The sequence below is a fragment of the Anas acuta genome, chromosome 3 (assembly GCF_963932015.1).
Source record: "Anas acuta chromosome 3, bAnaAcu1.1, whole genome shotgun sequence".
Lineage (NCBI taxonomy): Eukaryota > Metazoa > Chordata > Aves > Anseriformes > Anatidae > Anas > Anas acuta.
The window spans coordinates 90,902,293-90,918,968 of NC_088981.1; the positions used below are offsets into that span (position 1 = coordinate 90,902,293).

Here is a 16,676-nt window from a genome sequence, read left to right on the forward strand (position 1 = left end):
AATTAATTTGGAAAAAGCTAATTTAATGTCATTTTATCACACTACAAAACTCAGAAGGATAAATATTGCTTCTGGTTACTAACAGAGGATTTTTCCCTTTAGATCTTCTCAATTATGAGGCTAAGAAACATCACTGAATAAAAGGCTACTGCCCCCTTCATTTGGTGCAAGATTCTTTTTATTTTAGTTGAATTGACTGTGAATCTATCTGCAGGGTACCCAAATGAAATTTTACTTTAAAATACATCCATATTTAAAATGAACAGTTATTAGTGTGTTGTTAGACTGGAAAGACCTTCTGAAAAAGAAGAGGTTTTTCTACAGCAAAGTGCAAAATGCGATGTCCATACATAAGGTAATGTACTCAAAATAAAAAACAGAACACTGAGAAACAGAACAATAAACCTAACTTTTGGTTTACATAATGGAATGTTTTTCTTGTTTCTAACAGACTAGACAAAATGACCAGGGTATTTAAGGAAGGGTAAGAGCAGAAGATTTTAGTTTGTATTCAGTATTCAGGTTGTCTTTTTTTTATTTCTTTTTTTTTTTTTTTCTGCCTTTTAGTTTTTGAAATGGATAGCAGTCAATTTACTGAAAGTCCCAATGGTACAAATTTCCCTCTACCTTTCTCCCCTTTCTTCACCCCCCCCCAAAACTCGGAATGACTTAGCCATAAGACCAGTGTGGCATTGTACAACTTAGCCTGCTATATTCATTTAGTCTACATTTTCACACCTATGAAATCAAACACACACAGTATGTGAGAAAGTTTTATCATTTTAGAATCAAAATATCCCTTAAAATATTTACATTTTACAGTAAAAAGGATAGCAAAACACAAAGTAATGTACAAGCTTAGGTATTCAAGTTTTTGAAGCATGGAAAATGGAGGGAGAAATGAATCAACTACCACAAATCATATTTTCAAGAACTTAGGTTAAAAATGCTTTCTTATTAAAACAAGTGCAGTTTAAAGCAATAACATTCGAGCAGCTCAGCCTTCCAATTTCTGGTCACAGACTGCTTTAGATGCTTAGGAAATACTTGAAAAACCAATGAAATACACTTGAATTATTTTATTGTACTACTGAATAATTTAAAAAACTCTTCACATCGCCGAGCATATTATATTTTGTTGTAGTATGTGTGGACTCTGAGGCTTTGCTACAATCCTTAAAAAGAGTGCAATTTAAAAAGAAGGTTATCGTATGAAATTCATCTGTAAAATTATCAGAGCATCTTAAAACAGAAGAGAGCACAAATTACCAAAGGCAGCGACTATATTGCAGACTTGACTAAAGCCAACTTTATCAGCTAAGAAAATTTCTAAGCCTTTATTGCATATTAATAAAAGAAATCTTTAAAATTTTGAATATACAGCAATGTAAAATCTTTAAAAATATTAAACTCCTACTTCTAGCGATAGTTGGTATAATGAAAAAAGGATGAGTATTGGTACATTGAATGGTACCAAAACACAGACTTGTTTCTGCAAAACACCAACACTGAATAAAAAAGATGGCACAATCCTAGCAGGCTTTTTTTCTTTTTATACAAAGTTTTACGACATTAATCTAACAGTTTATTTAAATAGGATTTTAAAAGACTGCCTGCATCTTTTTACCTTTTGCTTTTACTTCTGTCACTGTGGTCCCTATGTCTATCTCTGTTCTTTTCGCTTTCTCGTTCTCTATGCTTCTCTTTACTTTTTTCCCTCTCCTTATCTTTTTCTTGATCCTGCTCTTCCGTCTTAGGCTTTTCCGTCTTTTTTTCTGGATTTCTAGTCTCTCTGGGGCATTTTCCATCAGCACCCCTATCACTGTGTGGAAGCCGCAATTTTTCTTTGTCTCTATGTCCTTCCTCTCTACTCTTCCTCTCTCTCTCTTTTTCCTGGTTTCTGTCTCTGCGTCTATTTCTTTCAGAATCTTGCTCCCAGTATTTTTCATTGTTCCACTCTTTTTCTTGTCTTTCTTTCTTTTGGTGCTGAGAGTCACTATAAAATCTTTGTCTGTGTTGATCATTTTTTCCTCTACTGAACCCTCTCTCCAATTGCTGTTCTTGTCTGCCCCAAGGATCGCTATGACGTCTTTCTGGTCTCCTACTGTCTTTACCCTGAAAAAAATTTTCTGGCCCCAAGAATCTGGATTGTTTGTGAGCCACTGGTAGCCCTTGTGCAATGGGTCCAGCATAGTGTGGTGGCTGACCTGATAAATGAGCTACAGGTGGCCATGGCATCATCGGATTTTGAGGAAAGCCAAAGCCTGGAGGGGGAAGAAGTGGAGGTGGTAAATGAGGAGGAAATCCAAACATAGGGTTGTTTTGTGGAGGGAAGTTATGAGGTGCAGGAGCCTGAAACTGAAATCCAGGTGGATTAGACTTAGGATGCTGAAAATTCTGTTGCGGAGGTCTAACAGATGAGAAGCTGCCAGGGCTTGGGACTTTGGAAATAAACTCAGAACGAGAAGAATTTTCAGTTTCAAAATGAGATGAAGTTGCTGCTGGTCCTCTTCTAAAAGAGTTGACTGTTTCAATGTTTTGCATCAGTGCATCTTCCTGTGACTGTTTGGTATCTTCTGCCTGTGATGCACATGCGTTATCTGCTTTTGTTGCAGTTGAACTGCACTGCATCTCATTTGTTTGTGCATCACTTTGATACGGGTTTAATCCCATTTCTCCAGAAGTCTGTTTATTCTCTGGTTCCATTTGTTCGTTTCCTGAAACATTCTGTCGGTCTTCATTTTTGCTAACATCCCCTTCCTTGTTTTCTGAAGCACTAGTCTGCTGGCTTCGTCCAGCTGCCTGTCGAGGGTCTCTCTTAAGGTTAATAAATTGTGGTGATTTAGAGGTATTAGCAGTAGTACCTTCAGCAGAGCTTGCATTACCATTGTTCTCGTTTTTTTTTCCTGCACTTGATGAAGAAGAAAAGCTGGAATTTGTTGTCCTTCTAGTTTCCTGTGCAGTATTATCCTTGTCAAGCAATTGCCGCTTTGAATCATTTTCTTTACTTTCTTCAGTTTCTTTATTCTGTGACTGAGCAGATAAATTTGCTAAAAATGCTTCTGTGGAGACATCAGGAGGCTTTCCCTTTAGACTAAGTCCTATCAAAGTTCCAGCACTCCTTGCAGAACTTGAGGTCCCTACAACTGCTGCATCCCCAGTAGCATTAGTGGATTCTTGTGTATCATCCGAACTAGCCTTTGTCTCACTGACTTCAGTAGCTACTTCAGCAACATCCATGTTTTCTTCTTTTGAAGTTGTTTGTTCATTTAATAAAGGTATGTCTTCACTGGGACTCGTCTCTGGCTTACTTTGTTCATATGTCTGCCCTGTCGTACCCAACAAGCTTTGAAGAATATCATCCACTGGCAATGGTTTATTCGCTAGCTCCAGCGTGGAAGGCTGATTCTCCCACCCAACCAGGACTCCAGGAAGAAATCGGAGAGGCTTTGGTGGTTCATGTTTTGTACTTTCCACTAATGGTTCAATTACTGCTGAAAGATCATCTGTATTAGACTGTTGAGGTTTGTTTCTCTGCTTATGTAGCACTGCTGTGAAGGAATTAAAAAAATCATTTTCCTCTTCGTCTTCTAGTACCAAGTCATTATGAGAGACCTCAGGTTTGTTTGGCTTGCTTTTCTTCTCTGGCGGCAAGCTACTCAAGGTACTTTCAGAAGCTTCGTCCGCAAAACTACTAGTAACACTTGCAACAGCAGTAATCTGTCTCTTCATTTTCTGCCGAATTATCAATCCCAGTAATAAATTTGGTCGATGCAATTCAATCCCTGCACAAAATTGTAACAGCAAATTATCATCTACTTATGTTTTGGTTAAGGCAATCATTTTTAACAAAAATAACCCACAAACTTATATATTATGGAAATTATACACTTTCTGACATTTGAGATTTCCATCATTAAGCAGAACAAACAATACTTATAATCAGAACTATTTCCAACATGAAAATTATGCCTTCAACCATAGCAAATTAAAATTGCTTTAAGTACTTTATCACCCAGTATAACTTCCAAATACTGAACACAAGACTGTTATAAAGGATGTCTAGTCACGTAAGAAAAAAAGTTAAACATCTAAGTGAGCTACAGTGACAGCAAAGCACAAGAGTAAAAAAAAAAAAAAAAAATAATAATAATAATATACCACTTGCAACTACGAAGTCTGGTAATCAATTTATGTTGGATGCATTTCCTCAAAGGTTTGACCAAGCCTGACTTTCCAAAATGCTTCCCTTATTCCAAAAGGGCACCATGTTTCAATTCTCTCTTCCATATGCATTTTGTTCTAATTTAGGTTGTTGCAAAATTATGACTTGTAGCTTATCCCCTCTTAAGTTTCATCCCCACCCATCTAAAATGAAATCATCTGCAATTTTTTAATAACCAAAAAAAATTGGAACAAAAGAACTCAGGTTTAAGCAACAAATGACAAACATTTCAGGATCTTTTTATTTCTTGCTGGTTTTAAACTTTACGTGTCTGTTTTATTTTGTTTTTTTTCCTTCCCTTTTTAAAATGTTTGGAACATTTCAAGTGAAAGGAAAAAAAAGGAGCAAGTATATTTCAAATAATGAAAAATACTGTTTTTACGTTACAGTATCAACCTGGTGCTCAGTAGGATTACTGTCAAAGGTTACCTGTGTCACTGAATTTTCTGAGATAGCAACTACAAAGAAATCTGGGTTAGAGGAATTATGCAATAAAACATGAAACAAAATTATTCAGGTTTTTTTTTTTTTTCAGCAACAGTACATTTAATTATCAGAATAGTCTTAAAATTGGAAATTAATGTCTTCTCAAGGAAGCAAATATGACGCTGGAAAAATCATGAGATGTTTCAACAGAATAACTGTTATTTTTCAAAAATTCATTAACCATCTTTTAAAATTATTTTTTCTTTTCTGTTACAAGCTTATATAAACGAAAAACAGTAACAAACTTCCAAATTCCATGCTGTACTTACCGGGCCCATCAAAAGGCACAAGATGATGTGGGACTTTATCTGAGGAACCTAATGGGATGAGATACAAATCTTTCACTTGCTTCATGTTATTGGCAGCTACACCGTAACGTTTTCTGCTGCTGAAATATGCAAACAACAAAGCATAGGATATCTGATCCTCTTCAGTTACAGGGGTAAAGCGAACTACACAGATTTCCTGTTTAGAAAAAGAGAAAAAAAAGATACATATATATAAAATGTAATTTCAATTGTTCAATGGCTATTCTTCATTAAAAGGCATAGTTCAAAGAAGAAAAGAAAGTGTCTCCCCAGAAATGCAGAGAACAGAGGAGGTAGAAGGAATAGAGACAAGGTCAAAAGTAATTAAAGCAAATGGAAAAAGCAAACAAATAGCATTTAGAATTTAAATAAATAAATTACTCTATGACAAGCTAACTTTTATCAGCCTGCAAAATAACAAGCTTAAGTGGAAGCTGGCATGCTTCCCTAAATTATTCCCCTCCCTAATGCTTAACATTACTAGAAAGATTTGCCTTGTATTGTCTTTCATGGCTAAGCAATTAATTAATATTAAAGCAAGACCAGCATCCTAATCCCACACTTCCATCTAAAACCCAGCTCAGCAGTTGATGCTGGGGCTGATGCTGTTTAATGACTTAATGACCAGGAAGATGGAAAAGGAGATTTTTTGCAAAACCAAGATGATACCTGATTAGGGACAGTGGCTGATGTGCCAAAAGGCAGGCTGCTCTTCAGAGGGACCTTAGCAGGTTGACCAGAACCTCATGAACATCAGCCAAGGCAAATGCAAAATCTTGCAATCTTAGATGGAGTATCCCCAGGAACCAGGACAGGCTAGGAAGCAGCATGGTATAAAAGGATGTGTGGATCCTGGTGGGCAAGCTGAATATGAACCAGCAATACCACCCATGTTGCACGGAAAGCCAACCGTATACTGGGTGTCAGAAACACAGCAGCCAGCAGGTCAAGGGAAACAATTGTTCCTTTCTATCCAGCACTTGTGAGATAGCAGCTGGAGTACTGCGTCTAGTTTGGGGCTCTCCAGCAGAAGGACAACCAGCACGCAGTGGTACAAGTCCATCTTGAGCCACTAAGGTGGTTTTACATATTGTAACAGTACAGAAACTAGAAAGTAACACTTGAGACATATGAAGTTGTGTATGTTGCAACAGAATGTAAGTGTTTTTGAACAACACCTGACCAATTGAGGTTAGACAGATAGAAAACAAATGCCAACAGCTGCCGCCCATCCCATTTAATGTAACTGAGTTATCCGTAAACTGTTACGTATTTTGCAAATGTCCCAGGAGAAAAAGATGTCCAGGGTAAACAGGATGTAAGTTAAGAAGCAAGCCTTCAATACATAAGATTTCTTACCTTGGTCCCTGAAGCTTTGATTTTTTCTACATACTCCCAGACAGTGTGAGGAGATATCCTGCCACCTACTTGAATACTATCAGGTAAATCCTATGAGTAAGGACAACAGAAATCAGAATCCAACATATTTGTTTCATATATTCAAAACATAATTTTTATAGTTCTTAAATTCTAATTTTAAAAGTCAGTAGAAGTTAACAACAGTAGAAAAAAGTAATTTACATTTAGATTTTGTATATTTGTATTAAGATTTTCAGTGCAAAATCAATTATTAGTAATAAATTAGTTATCACTCAATGCTGTTCATCTACATCTTCCAAAATCATTTATTTCAGTAACACTAACTGTAAACACAAGCTATCTTTAAAATTAAACTGTTATGCAAGCCCTACACCTATCAAAGAATACAAGCTTTCAAAATCTTAATCATGAGAAAAAAATGCAATCTACTTATAGATGCATATACACAAAAATTTGTTCTCAGATACTACTGAGTTCACTATTCACCAGTGACATAAACAGACTTCCAGAGTAATTTCAGAACAACTTAGGAAAAAGTCATTTTGAAGTAGAGCAGAAGAGCTATGCAAAGTACATGGGCTAAAGAGTACTGCATGCCCTGCACTACACTAAAGATTTACAGCCAAGTAAAGATAAGCACATTAATAAAAGACTTAACGCCATTTAATTAGACAGCTGATGCTTCCTGTGTCACTGGTGAGAAGTAACACTTACCCTTATGTGAGATTTTGATCTTTATTTTATGCTGCAAAGACAACTGTTATAAGCAGTTGCATCCATTTCCTGCCTCAGATACTGAATACTATATATATATATAACTATTATAGTATAATTATTATTAATGTAATTATATATATAATTACAGTATATGATGATAATAATAATTATTATATATTTATTTATACTTATATATAAATATATATAAAGGACAATTTAGTCTTACAGTGGAGATTACGAATACAACTGCCACCAGATTGGCAAAAATACAATTCCTGTTATGCAGGTTTTTACTGCAGAAAATGAGACTTCACGTAATGTTAAAAGAAACCACCAACAGTATCCGTTTTTGGAAAAGAGGTGTCTGACTTGTTTATTGCTTTGAATTAAAAACTGATCATTCACTTTTCCACCTCTAATTCAGAAAACAGATGCCACTGAGATGATTATTTCAGTAGCAAATTTTGTCCTGCCTTTCCCTGTTAATTTGTAATATAGAAGATGCTCCATAATAAACTAGAAACGATTCAGCCCTTATGAAGCCAGCTCTGGAAATTCTGCTATTCATCCTCAAGAAACATGAGAACAAAACATCTTAAACATTTCAGGGATTCAGAGAATTTGAGTCCTGATGAACCGTGGGTCCACGTAGGGAGAAATACGTTACTTGTAAATACATATAAACCTTACCTATCCTATTTCCTCCCACAAGTACTTCAACTCAGTATAGCGATCATGCTTCACTGCCTTTCATCATTATACTATTATTAGTCTATGGTAAACAAGTCACTAAAGTTAATAAATTAATTGTTCGTTCTTTGCAAGAAATGTAAATACCTCTGTCAAATACTCAAAAGAGCCAGACACTGGATAAGCCTTAATAACAAACTTTGCCACAGAAGGCATGTTGATGAAACCCTTCCAGATGAAATTCAGGCGTGCCAGAAACAGACTTTCACACTCTACAGTACCAGGTGTTTCTGATCTGAAAAAAGACAGACAACACTTTGTTTAGAACGTGACATGTCAGATCATGTAAATAATCACCTTTCTTTGTAAAACAGGTTACCTATCGTTAAGAATTTTATTTTTCAGTTAAGCATATTTGAGGGTCTAGGAAAAGAGATAGGCAGACAATCTTATTTCTTTCCTTCTACAGGAGCAGATGTGTTACATGAAGGACCATCAGATAAGCAGCATGTTAGTTCACTACTCTATCATTTGAACACACAGAAGTTAAGGTCTTCCCCTGCACCAGGGGAGGAGATGACACTGAACTGCTGGCTTATCTTCACCTTGCTTTCCAAGCTCCTACTTCTGCTTGCAACACTGTCTACCCACCACTTGAGTATCTGCTTTCCCCTTGCTTGTCACTGGCCCACAGGCTAGCTGCTCTCACTCATGCATCACATCCACAAGCTCTGTGAGTACCTCTTCTGAATTCCAATATCATCACCTGCACAAGGCAATGTTTCCTCATACACACTTTAAAAGAAAACAGTTGCAAGAAATAAACTGAAAGACTTGAATAATTTCACAGGAGAGCGTTTTTCAACCTGGGGGTTTCCTCAGCAAAGACATTATAGCTAATTTTTTAAATTACAGACATATTTAATTTTTTTCCAAACTCGTACTTATTAAAACACTCTAGGCATGCTACTAGTAACAAGTGCTGCAATAGTAACACAATAACTGGTGTTTCTTTCTGTCTACCCTAGAAATTACTTCTTTGTTTTTAGAATAGTTTGCTGAAGATTCAAAGTCCACTGTCCTTGGTGAAGGATTGCACTGCTCTGATAAAGGCTGAATTTCATTATGGACACTGGTCATTTCTAAATAACTGAGAGTCAATGATTTTCTAGAAACACCTCTCGTAAACCAGAAAATATAGCCTCATAAATTGCAATTTGCCTTTAGCAGAGAGAAGAGAGAGAGGGGGGAAGAAAATGAAGAGAGCCGACGGCAAACAGCAAAACCCATACTGACAGACTGGCTGAATTACAAGCCAAGGAAAGAAGGGGAGGGCAAGGACTAAAGAGAAAAAATTCTCCAACAGAAGGGGTCTACAAAACCCGTGTGTTCAAGAATAGCTACCACATTTTCATCTTAAAGCGAGTAAGACAACAGGTTTAGAAATTATTGCTGCTGCTTTTTGCCATTTGCTCTGTGGTTTTCTTCTAAATGTGAAAGAGTTATCAGCATCCCAAAATACACAGTCTGACATGGCTAGAAATATTGAAAGATAAAACTATTCTTCTTTCAGATGAAAATCCTTCCTACATTAACTCAACATTATAATGACTGTTCTCTAAGTATTACTCATACCAGACCTGACTGTAGCCTGGTGCATACCATAATGAAAACGCATAGTAAGCACGATATAAATAGTATTTCCTTACCTTACCACAAATGAAAAAAAATAACAAACCACATTGGAACTGTGTAACAGGAAACAGTATATACTTTTTTTTTTTTTTTTTTTTTTTTAAGAAACATAACATTGCTAACAACATAAGCAGCCACAACACAAAAGCATTCTGTAACATAGCAAAGCATAAAATAATCAGTAACTGCAAAGGGGCAAATTAAGAGTTGTTGCTTTGCTTCCAGACGGGGCACAAGAAGCATTTGTAAACAGTAACAAAATCTGCAAGGTAACAACAAGAGATGTAGGGCAGGCAGGAGAGAGACATGTGATGATGACAGAACAAAAACAATCTGGCACAACAAGCAAGGAAGATGCCTGGAAACACCAAGACTGTAAAAAAAAAACAAACAAACAAAACACAGTGTTGGGAACAAATGAGATTTCTCCATCTTTCCCCTTTCGTTTTGGAGAGAGTACAGACAGCACAGAACACCACTGATGAGAAAACAGGTGAGAAGGATGGCATAACTTCAGTTTCAGCTTCTCACACTGAGATCTCTGGTCTTAACAACCCTAACAAAGACCGTGGACATTAGTGCTAACTGTAAGGCAACAGATCCACTGTACTGAATACTTGTACAGTTCATTTGGGCAAGATTTTTAAGCGCTAGTTATTTTTTGGAGGTTTGTAACTAAGCTGGTTTATCATTTTCATTGGTCTATCTAGAGCATCCTCAAAGTCCCTAACATTATATATACACAAACACACACACACACACTTTGATTGCAGCACTGTAAATATTATGTCCCTTAATAGCACAATACAGTATGAAATCTATATTCTGACCTTTTTAATAGAAACCCACATATATTTTTAGGTATCTTTGTACCAGAAAACATAAGGAGGTTTATTTTTCCCAGAAGGAAACATTAGAAGTCTGTAATCACAATATATGTAGCATTATTTATATAAATGAATAGCATTATGTACTCCAGCAAATAACCCCAATCCTAAGAAAAGGTGTACTACTTCCACTATACAAACAGGCTATGAAATGCCATCAAAAAATAATGTTAGTCATAATATGTTAACGATATAAATAATGTGTTTCATTAAAAACACTGTTTTTTTCAGTTTATATTACTTTGGGAGAGGTGAGAATGATTTGGATAAGTCTTGTTTATCATCTTCCAATAATTCTGAAGCTAAAATACATGATGTTGAAGAAAGTGATTCTGCAATGCTCTCTGCTTCATTGTCTGATTGTTTCCGTGCAACTCCAACAGACACCTTCACTTTTTTTGCAGAAATATCATCAGTAGGTGGTGCCATTCGACCTGCAGAGAACGAAGTAAAATTTTGTTTGTTTTATTAAATAAACAAAGTGGACTTCCTCTGTAGACAAGGAAGATGAACCAAAAATACAATATAGCCATTGCAGTGTGATATGATAAATGTATTATTTGCTCCAATATGCCCCATCCCTGGAGATGTTCAAGACCAGGATGGATGAGGTCCTGGGCAACCTGATCTAATACAAGGTGTCCCTGCCCACAGCAGAGGGGTTGGAAGTAGATGATCTTTAAGGTTCATTCCAATCCGAACCATGCTATTATTTCTACTGCAAATCAATGATAGCACATACACTCATAACAAGGATTTTCCTCTTTGCCTTGGTGCATGATGCATTTAAATAAATGTGCTTCTCAAAATTACCTATGCAGATTTTGCAGTTAAGATCGAAGAGATGATTTTTGTGTTGACTTGTGGTGTCTGGAGTTGCAGATTCATTTCCTTCTTTATCTTTGTCAACTTCCTCTGACTTCTCAAACATCTTTGTCATATTAGGTTCCTAAGGAAAGTCAAAACATTTCAGTTAGCTTTTTTCTTCTGTTAATTTTCCTAATATTTCTGTTTATTTCTTCTATTATATCTTCACTTTATTTACGGTGTTTTCTTCCCTTCAGACAAAATTTTCTCTTCAGGTCTATAACCTAAAAGTTATCAAGTCTCTGTAACCCAAGAGACTATCACAAAATCTAGAAATGCATAAAAATTTTGCATAGTTATTCCTATATATATATATTTCTTCACAAAAGATTCAGAGTATTTTCTACTATTTTTTGAATTCATCATCTGATCATGGACACAACATGGGAAAAAAAACACCAGTCAGTAGGGATAAAAGAAAAATTAAACTCAAAACAGACCTAATGTAGTCAGATCTTGATACACAGCATATTTGGTTCATGGATAAAATGGTTGTAAATTGTTCTGTTAATAGTTTTGTTTTCTACCTGAATTTCCATAACTTCTTGTTCTTTCATTGGTGTTTCACTTTCAATTTCTATTTCTCCTTTGTGAGTGATTTTAGTAATAGGTCTTCTTTCAACTTCCCTCTGTTCCTTCTCAATCATTTCGATTGTCTGTAAAAACAGGAGGCTATCTGTGTACGTTCATATAAAAACAACTTGGAAATTAGTAAATGTAACAACAGCAATCAGAAAACTCTATGGGTATACAATATATTCTTATTTTGCAAGTGTCAGTCAGTTTCATAAAGCAAAACCACAAGTAAGAGGTCTAAAGAAAAATGCATTAACTCTTTCCCCATAATAATAAAGAAAATGTAGGGCACAAATACATACAGATTTACATAATTTTCCAAGAGCTTGATTTTGAGTACATAAACATTCTACCTCAATAAAAACATTTAAACGTACTCTTAATGCATATGCCAATTCTGATCAGGACTGCTACTTTGCTCCATCACAAAGAAGAAAACATACACCACTATTTCTAAAACTGCTTCTTAAATCAATCTCTTAAAACATCTTTACTACTTAAATCAGGAACAGTTTGTGTTGGCTGTCCCCAACAGTTTAAGCCTGATTTGATTAAGGAACAAAGATTCTATGATTACTTTAGCTGTCTGACAAGTACTTAGTTACTTTTGAACACACTAGAAAATTTTGAAAAAAAAGCACTGTAAGTGACAATCTTAAAGTCTTCCTTAAACGGGAAAATGAAAAATACAATCAGATGAAACAATCATTGTTATTTATTTTACACGTTGCATTATGTTTCTGTGTAATATTTGAAAACTTCTAGAAATATTTAGAACCCTTCAGTAATTTTAAGCAGAATATATTTTTGTTTTGAAGTTGTCCCTCATAGCAGTACAGTATTGTGTTGTATCATCTATTTTCAGTATTTTACTGTCGTTTATAAAAATAAAACACATGTAACAAGCATGTAATGTAAAAGATGAGCATTAGATAGAAAATATGGGCTTTGAGAAAGGAAAAATATGAATAAATAATGTCACAAGGCAAATCAGTCTCTAAAATAGCATTTCACTGTACTGAAGTAGGTATCACTAAACATTCTTTCACTCTTACCACACAGAATTCAAGGTCATGGATTTCCACCTATTGTACAGACAAGTACCTATTCATTTATAGCCAAACACAAAATGTATCCCAATTAACATGATCCAAATTTTGTGCCTTTCAGTCCTATGCAGTAGCTTATAAATATCAAAGATCCTGTCAACGCAAATCAAGATTTTGTAAACTAGAAAACTTGATGCTGTAAAACAAGCATTTTTAAGTAGCCACAGTTAACTATCACTGGCTAACCATCATCAGTTTAACTGACCATTAAAAAGAGTACTATTTAAGAAAAAGGCATCTTCTATAAAAATAACACAGCTCTTTATATTCCTGCTTCACCTTTTAAACTATCAGCACAGCTACAATATATCATGACTTCCAGTTCTGAGAAAAGTAATATCCAATGTAACCTAATAAACTTCCTATACCTTACGTTATTATTTATTTCCTTCAGATGACTTTTCAGACTGGCAGATCAAATTTCCAGCTTCAGATTTACTTCTTGGTGGATGAAATGTCATGCACCATCAATATGTGAATTATAAAGGCCCATTAGGTTTCACTCAAGAGATTTCTCTACCTCTTAAAAAAAAATCCTGGTTTCTATAAAACCCCAGTTGGAGCTTTAAAATCTTATTGGAAATAAGGATAGACACAAAAGCCTGGACTCATGAGACAGAAAAAATGGAAAAGAAGAGCAGCAAGAAAGCTGCATGGCATAGGAAAATGCACTGTTTCCCCCTCTGGTGAATTGACTACTTCTTTCACTTCTGTCCTAATATTTCTTTTGGGTTTTGAATACTACGTATTCAAATTATAGAGGTCCTCCTGATTAGTTAGAGTTGCTTTGCGTAACATGCATTTTGTTCTTCCTGAATACACTTAACCTGAAAACAGAATTTAAATATGTTTAGGCATCCAACTAAACAACATAAATTGACAAATCTCACGTGTCTGTTTTCTCTTAGTCTCCAAGCAGCCAGTTCTTTGGAAGCCAGTTCTTCTGGGCTCATTTTTATTAGATGGTCTGGAGTAACCTCTCCTTTCAGTACTTTTTTAAACAGTATCTAGAAGAAAAAAATAATTAACTATTGCTGAGACAAAACAGCTCCTAATAGGAAACATAGTAGAGAAGCAACATACAATACACTCTATACAGCTATATATATTGTTTGTAATTATTTCTCACTATCAGAAGCACTACTAGATTTAGATTTTTTACGATACAAACCTTAATTTCAGAGCTCCCTGTTTGTTCTACATCGATATATATTCTTAATGACCAGCTGCACAGTTAACCATTGTTCCAAAAAAGAGAAAGCAAATTTATGCCCACTGCAGCAGTAATTGAGACTTTTTGTAATATTAAAGAGGATGTCTATACTTCTTGACTGACGTAAATGAATCCTTGTGGGGGCGATGCCATATAATTTGGGGGTATGCACAAACAAGGCAAGTTAGTTAAAAAAAAAAATTTAGTCTGCTTATACAATTTACAGTTGGTTATCATCAATATAGAGAGATTACTATAGGGAGACACTAGACAAGGCAACTTGATCAGAACAAAGAAGAAACAATCAGAGCAATTGATAAGTCAAAAAGACAGAAGTTGAAGAGTCAATAATAATGAGCTCAAAGAATGCAGAAAACATGAGTGAAGACTAAGTGAGAAATTTGGGTATGAAAACAACAGTGAGACAAGCTACAGGACACAAACAAAAAAAGAAAAGTATGGGGAAAAATACACATCAGTAGTAATTACAAAAATATTGACAAAACAATATATTCACTACACTTTGAAATCCCACTACTAAGTGCACAGGGAGGAAAGAGATGAAGAATTAATGATGGAGAAAAAAACAGAGCACTGAATATGCCAGAAGACAAATAATCAAGATAAAAAACATACAAAAAAGTAATGAACAGGATTAATTGTGAAAGAACTAATAATGTACCCACACAGAAAACTTTTTCTTTAACCTACAGCAAATAAAGGATTTCTGCAAACCATAGTAAACAATACATACATTATTTTTTGGATCTTTTAGGTTGAACATTAAACTTCTGTATTTGTTCTTATATTTTGAGTCAGTGTCCCGAAAAAAAGAAAACAGTTCTCTTTCGATTCTTGTGGCAACTTTTGCTGCTCTCTCTTCAGGAATCTTTAAACTGGAGTCTGTCAATCTGTGAGAAAACACAAGTACAAAAATTACCAAATACTTCCAAATAATTAATTTCTTATCTTGTCTTCTGAAGGAATTGTAAACAAAATTAATAATTTAATACATATATTTATACCTTTTCATCAAAATTTCCTTAAGAGATTGCTTAACACTTTGTCTTATCTGATCAGCAGAAGGTTTGGAAGCTGGCACAGCTGGTAGATGTGTTGCACTGATTGATCCTTTCTCATTTTTCTTTTTCTTAATTTCTTGTTTCTCATGAACACCTATCAAAATACAGAGTTAAAAACTGTAAGTAACACAGCCAATTAAATAAACAATTACCTTTGCTGGATATCACGAGCTTTTGTTTTTGGAAGTATTCGAACAAGGCTAGAGGAGGGCCACAAAGATTATCAGAGGGTTGTAATACCTCCCCTACGAAGAAGGGCTGAGGGAGTTGGGCTCATTCAGCTTGGAGAACAAAAGGTCTCGGGAGACTTTAGAGAGGCCTTCCAGTAGCTAAAGGGCGCCCCAGGAAAGCTGGGGAGGGACTCTTTGTCAGGGAGTGCAAAAATAGGACAAGGGGGAATGGCTTTAAACTAGAAAAGAGTGGGTTTAGATTAGATATTAGGAAGACTTTTTTCCTACGAGGGTGGTGAGGCACTGGCACAGGCTGCCCAGAGAAGCTGTGGATGCCCCATCCCTGGAGGTGCTCAAGGCCAGGCTGGATGGGGCTTTGGGCAACCTGGGCTGGTGGGAGGTGTCCCTGCCCATGGTGGGGGAGGTAGAATCAGAGTGTCTTTAAGGTCCCTTCCAGCCCAAGCCATTCTGTGATTCTATGTTTAAAACTGATCTTTAGATTAACTACTATTCTGAATTCATCGTGACAGCATTTTGCCACCTCCTAATTTAATTAACATATTTTAGAATAATTCAATGATATCATGGATACCAGACTCATTTAAACTCCTGCAATCTGCAGTTAGAAAGGATGTCAGCTATTTTGTGACTCAGAATTCTGAACAGCAAAGTGTTTGAAGTTTAAAAGATGCCATTACATTTAACCCCAACATTTTCCACTGTTTTCTTCCACAGTTTTTTTAGGATGTCAACATTAGCAAAAGACTAGAAAAGTGGATTTTTTTAAGACATGAATTCAAAACTTGAGTTTAGGATTTAAAGACACAGTTCTCAGACAGAATCTCTCTAGCATTGCTGCTGAGATTTCTGATCCAAATCACAAGAATTTCACATTATCATGAACTTGGAAGAGTAATGCTTTCTGGAAGGGAGCTGGGGGATTGTTTGCTGTGAGCGAAAATAGGTCCTGTCTACCTTTCAAATAGAATTACAAATGAAAATCTGATGGCTCAGTGTGCAATATAATGTTCCCCTTTGATATGAATTCTGATGCAATTATTTATCAATTTGTGCAAAAGAAATGAGTGTTTCAAGGTACTACTTATGGTACTACTTATATATCAATATCAACGCTTTTATGCCCATTAAGTGCTCCTACTATTTTATGGAAGAATGCTACAAAGTTTTCTATAACATGAAATTAAGCTTAATACAGATGCGCTTTTTCTTTCACTCTTGATAACGTGATCACCCTCCACTATTCAAATAGG

The 16,676-nt window shown here is 35.5% G+C and overlaps 1 protein-coding gene across 10 annotated transcripts in view; it reads right to left on the bottom strand.

Annotated features, from left to right (window-relative positions):
• Positions 1–523: 523 nt before the first annotated feature.
• The window catches only part of PHF3 (PHD finger protein 3), a 48,796-nt gene continuing 32,643 nt past the window's right edge, over positions 524–16,676 (bottom strand). For all 10 annotated transcript variants that reach the window (XM_068678272.1, XM_068678270.1, XM_068678265.1 and 7 more), the window contains 10 exons: positions 15,179–15,329; positions 14,908–15,064; positions 13,831–13,947; positions 11,783–11,911; positions 11,202–11,337; positions 10,630–10,822; positions 7,954–8,101; positions 6,379–6,468; positions 4,981–5,176; positions 524–3,785 (listed from right to left, as the gene is read on the bottom strand). In XM_068678272.1, the coding sequence (XP_068534373.1) occupies positions 1,624–3,785; positions 4,981–5,176; positions 6,379–6,468; positions 7,954–8,101; positions 10,630–10,822; positions 11,202–11,337; positions 11,783–11,911; positions 13,831–13,947; positions 14,908–15,064; positions 15,179–15,329 (3,479 nt within the window). In that variant the 3' untranslated portion in view covers positions 524–1,623. The remainder of the gene's footprint in view (positions 3,786–4,980; positions 5,177–6,378; positions 6,469–7,953; positions 8,102–10,629; positions 10,823–11,201; positions 11,338–11,782; positions 11,912–13,830; positions 13,948–14,907; positions 15,065–15,178; positions 15,330–16,676) is intronic.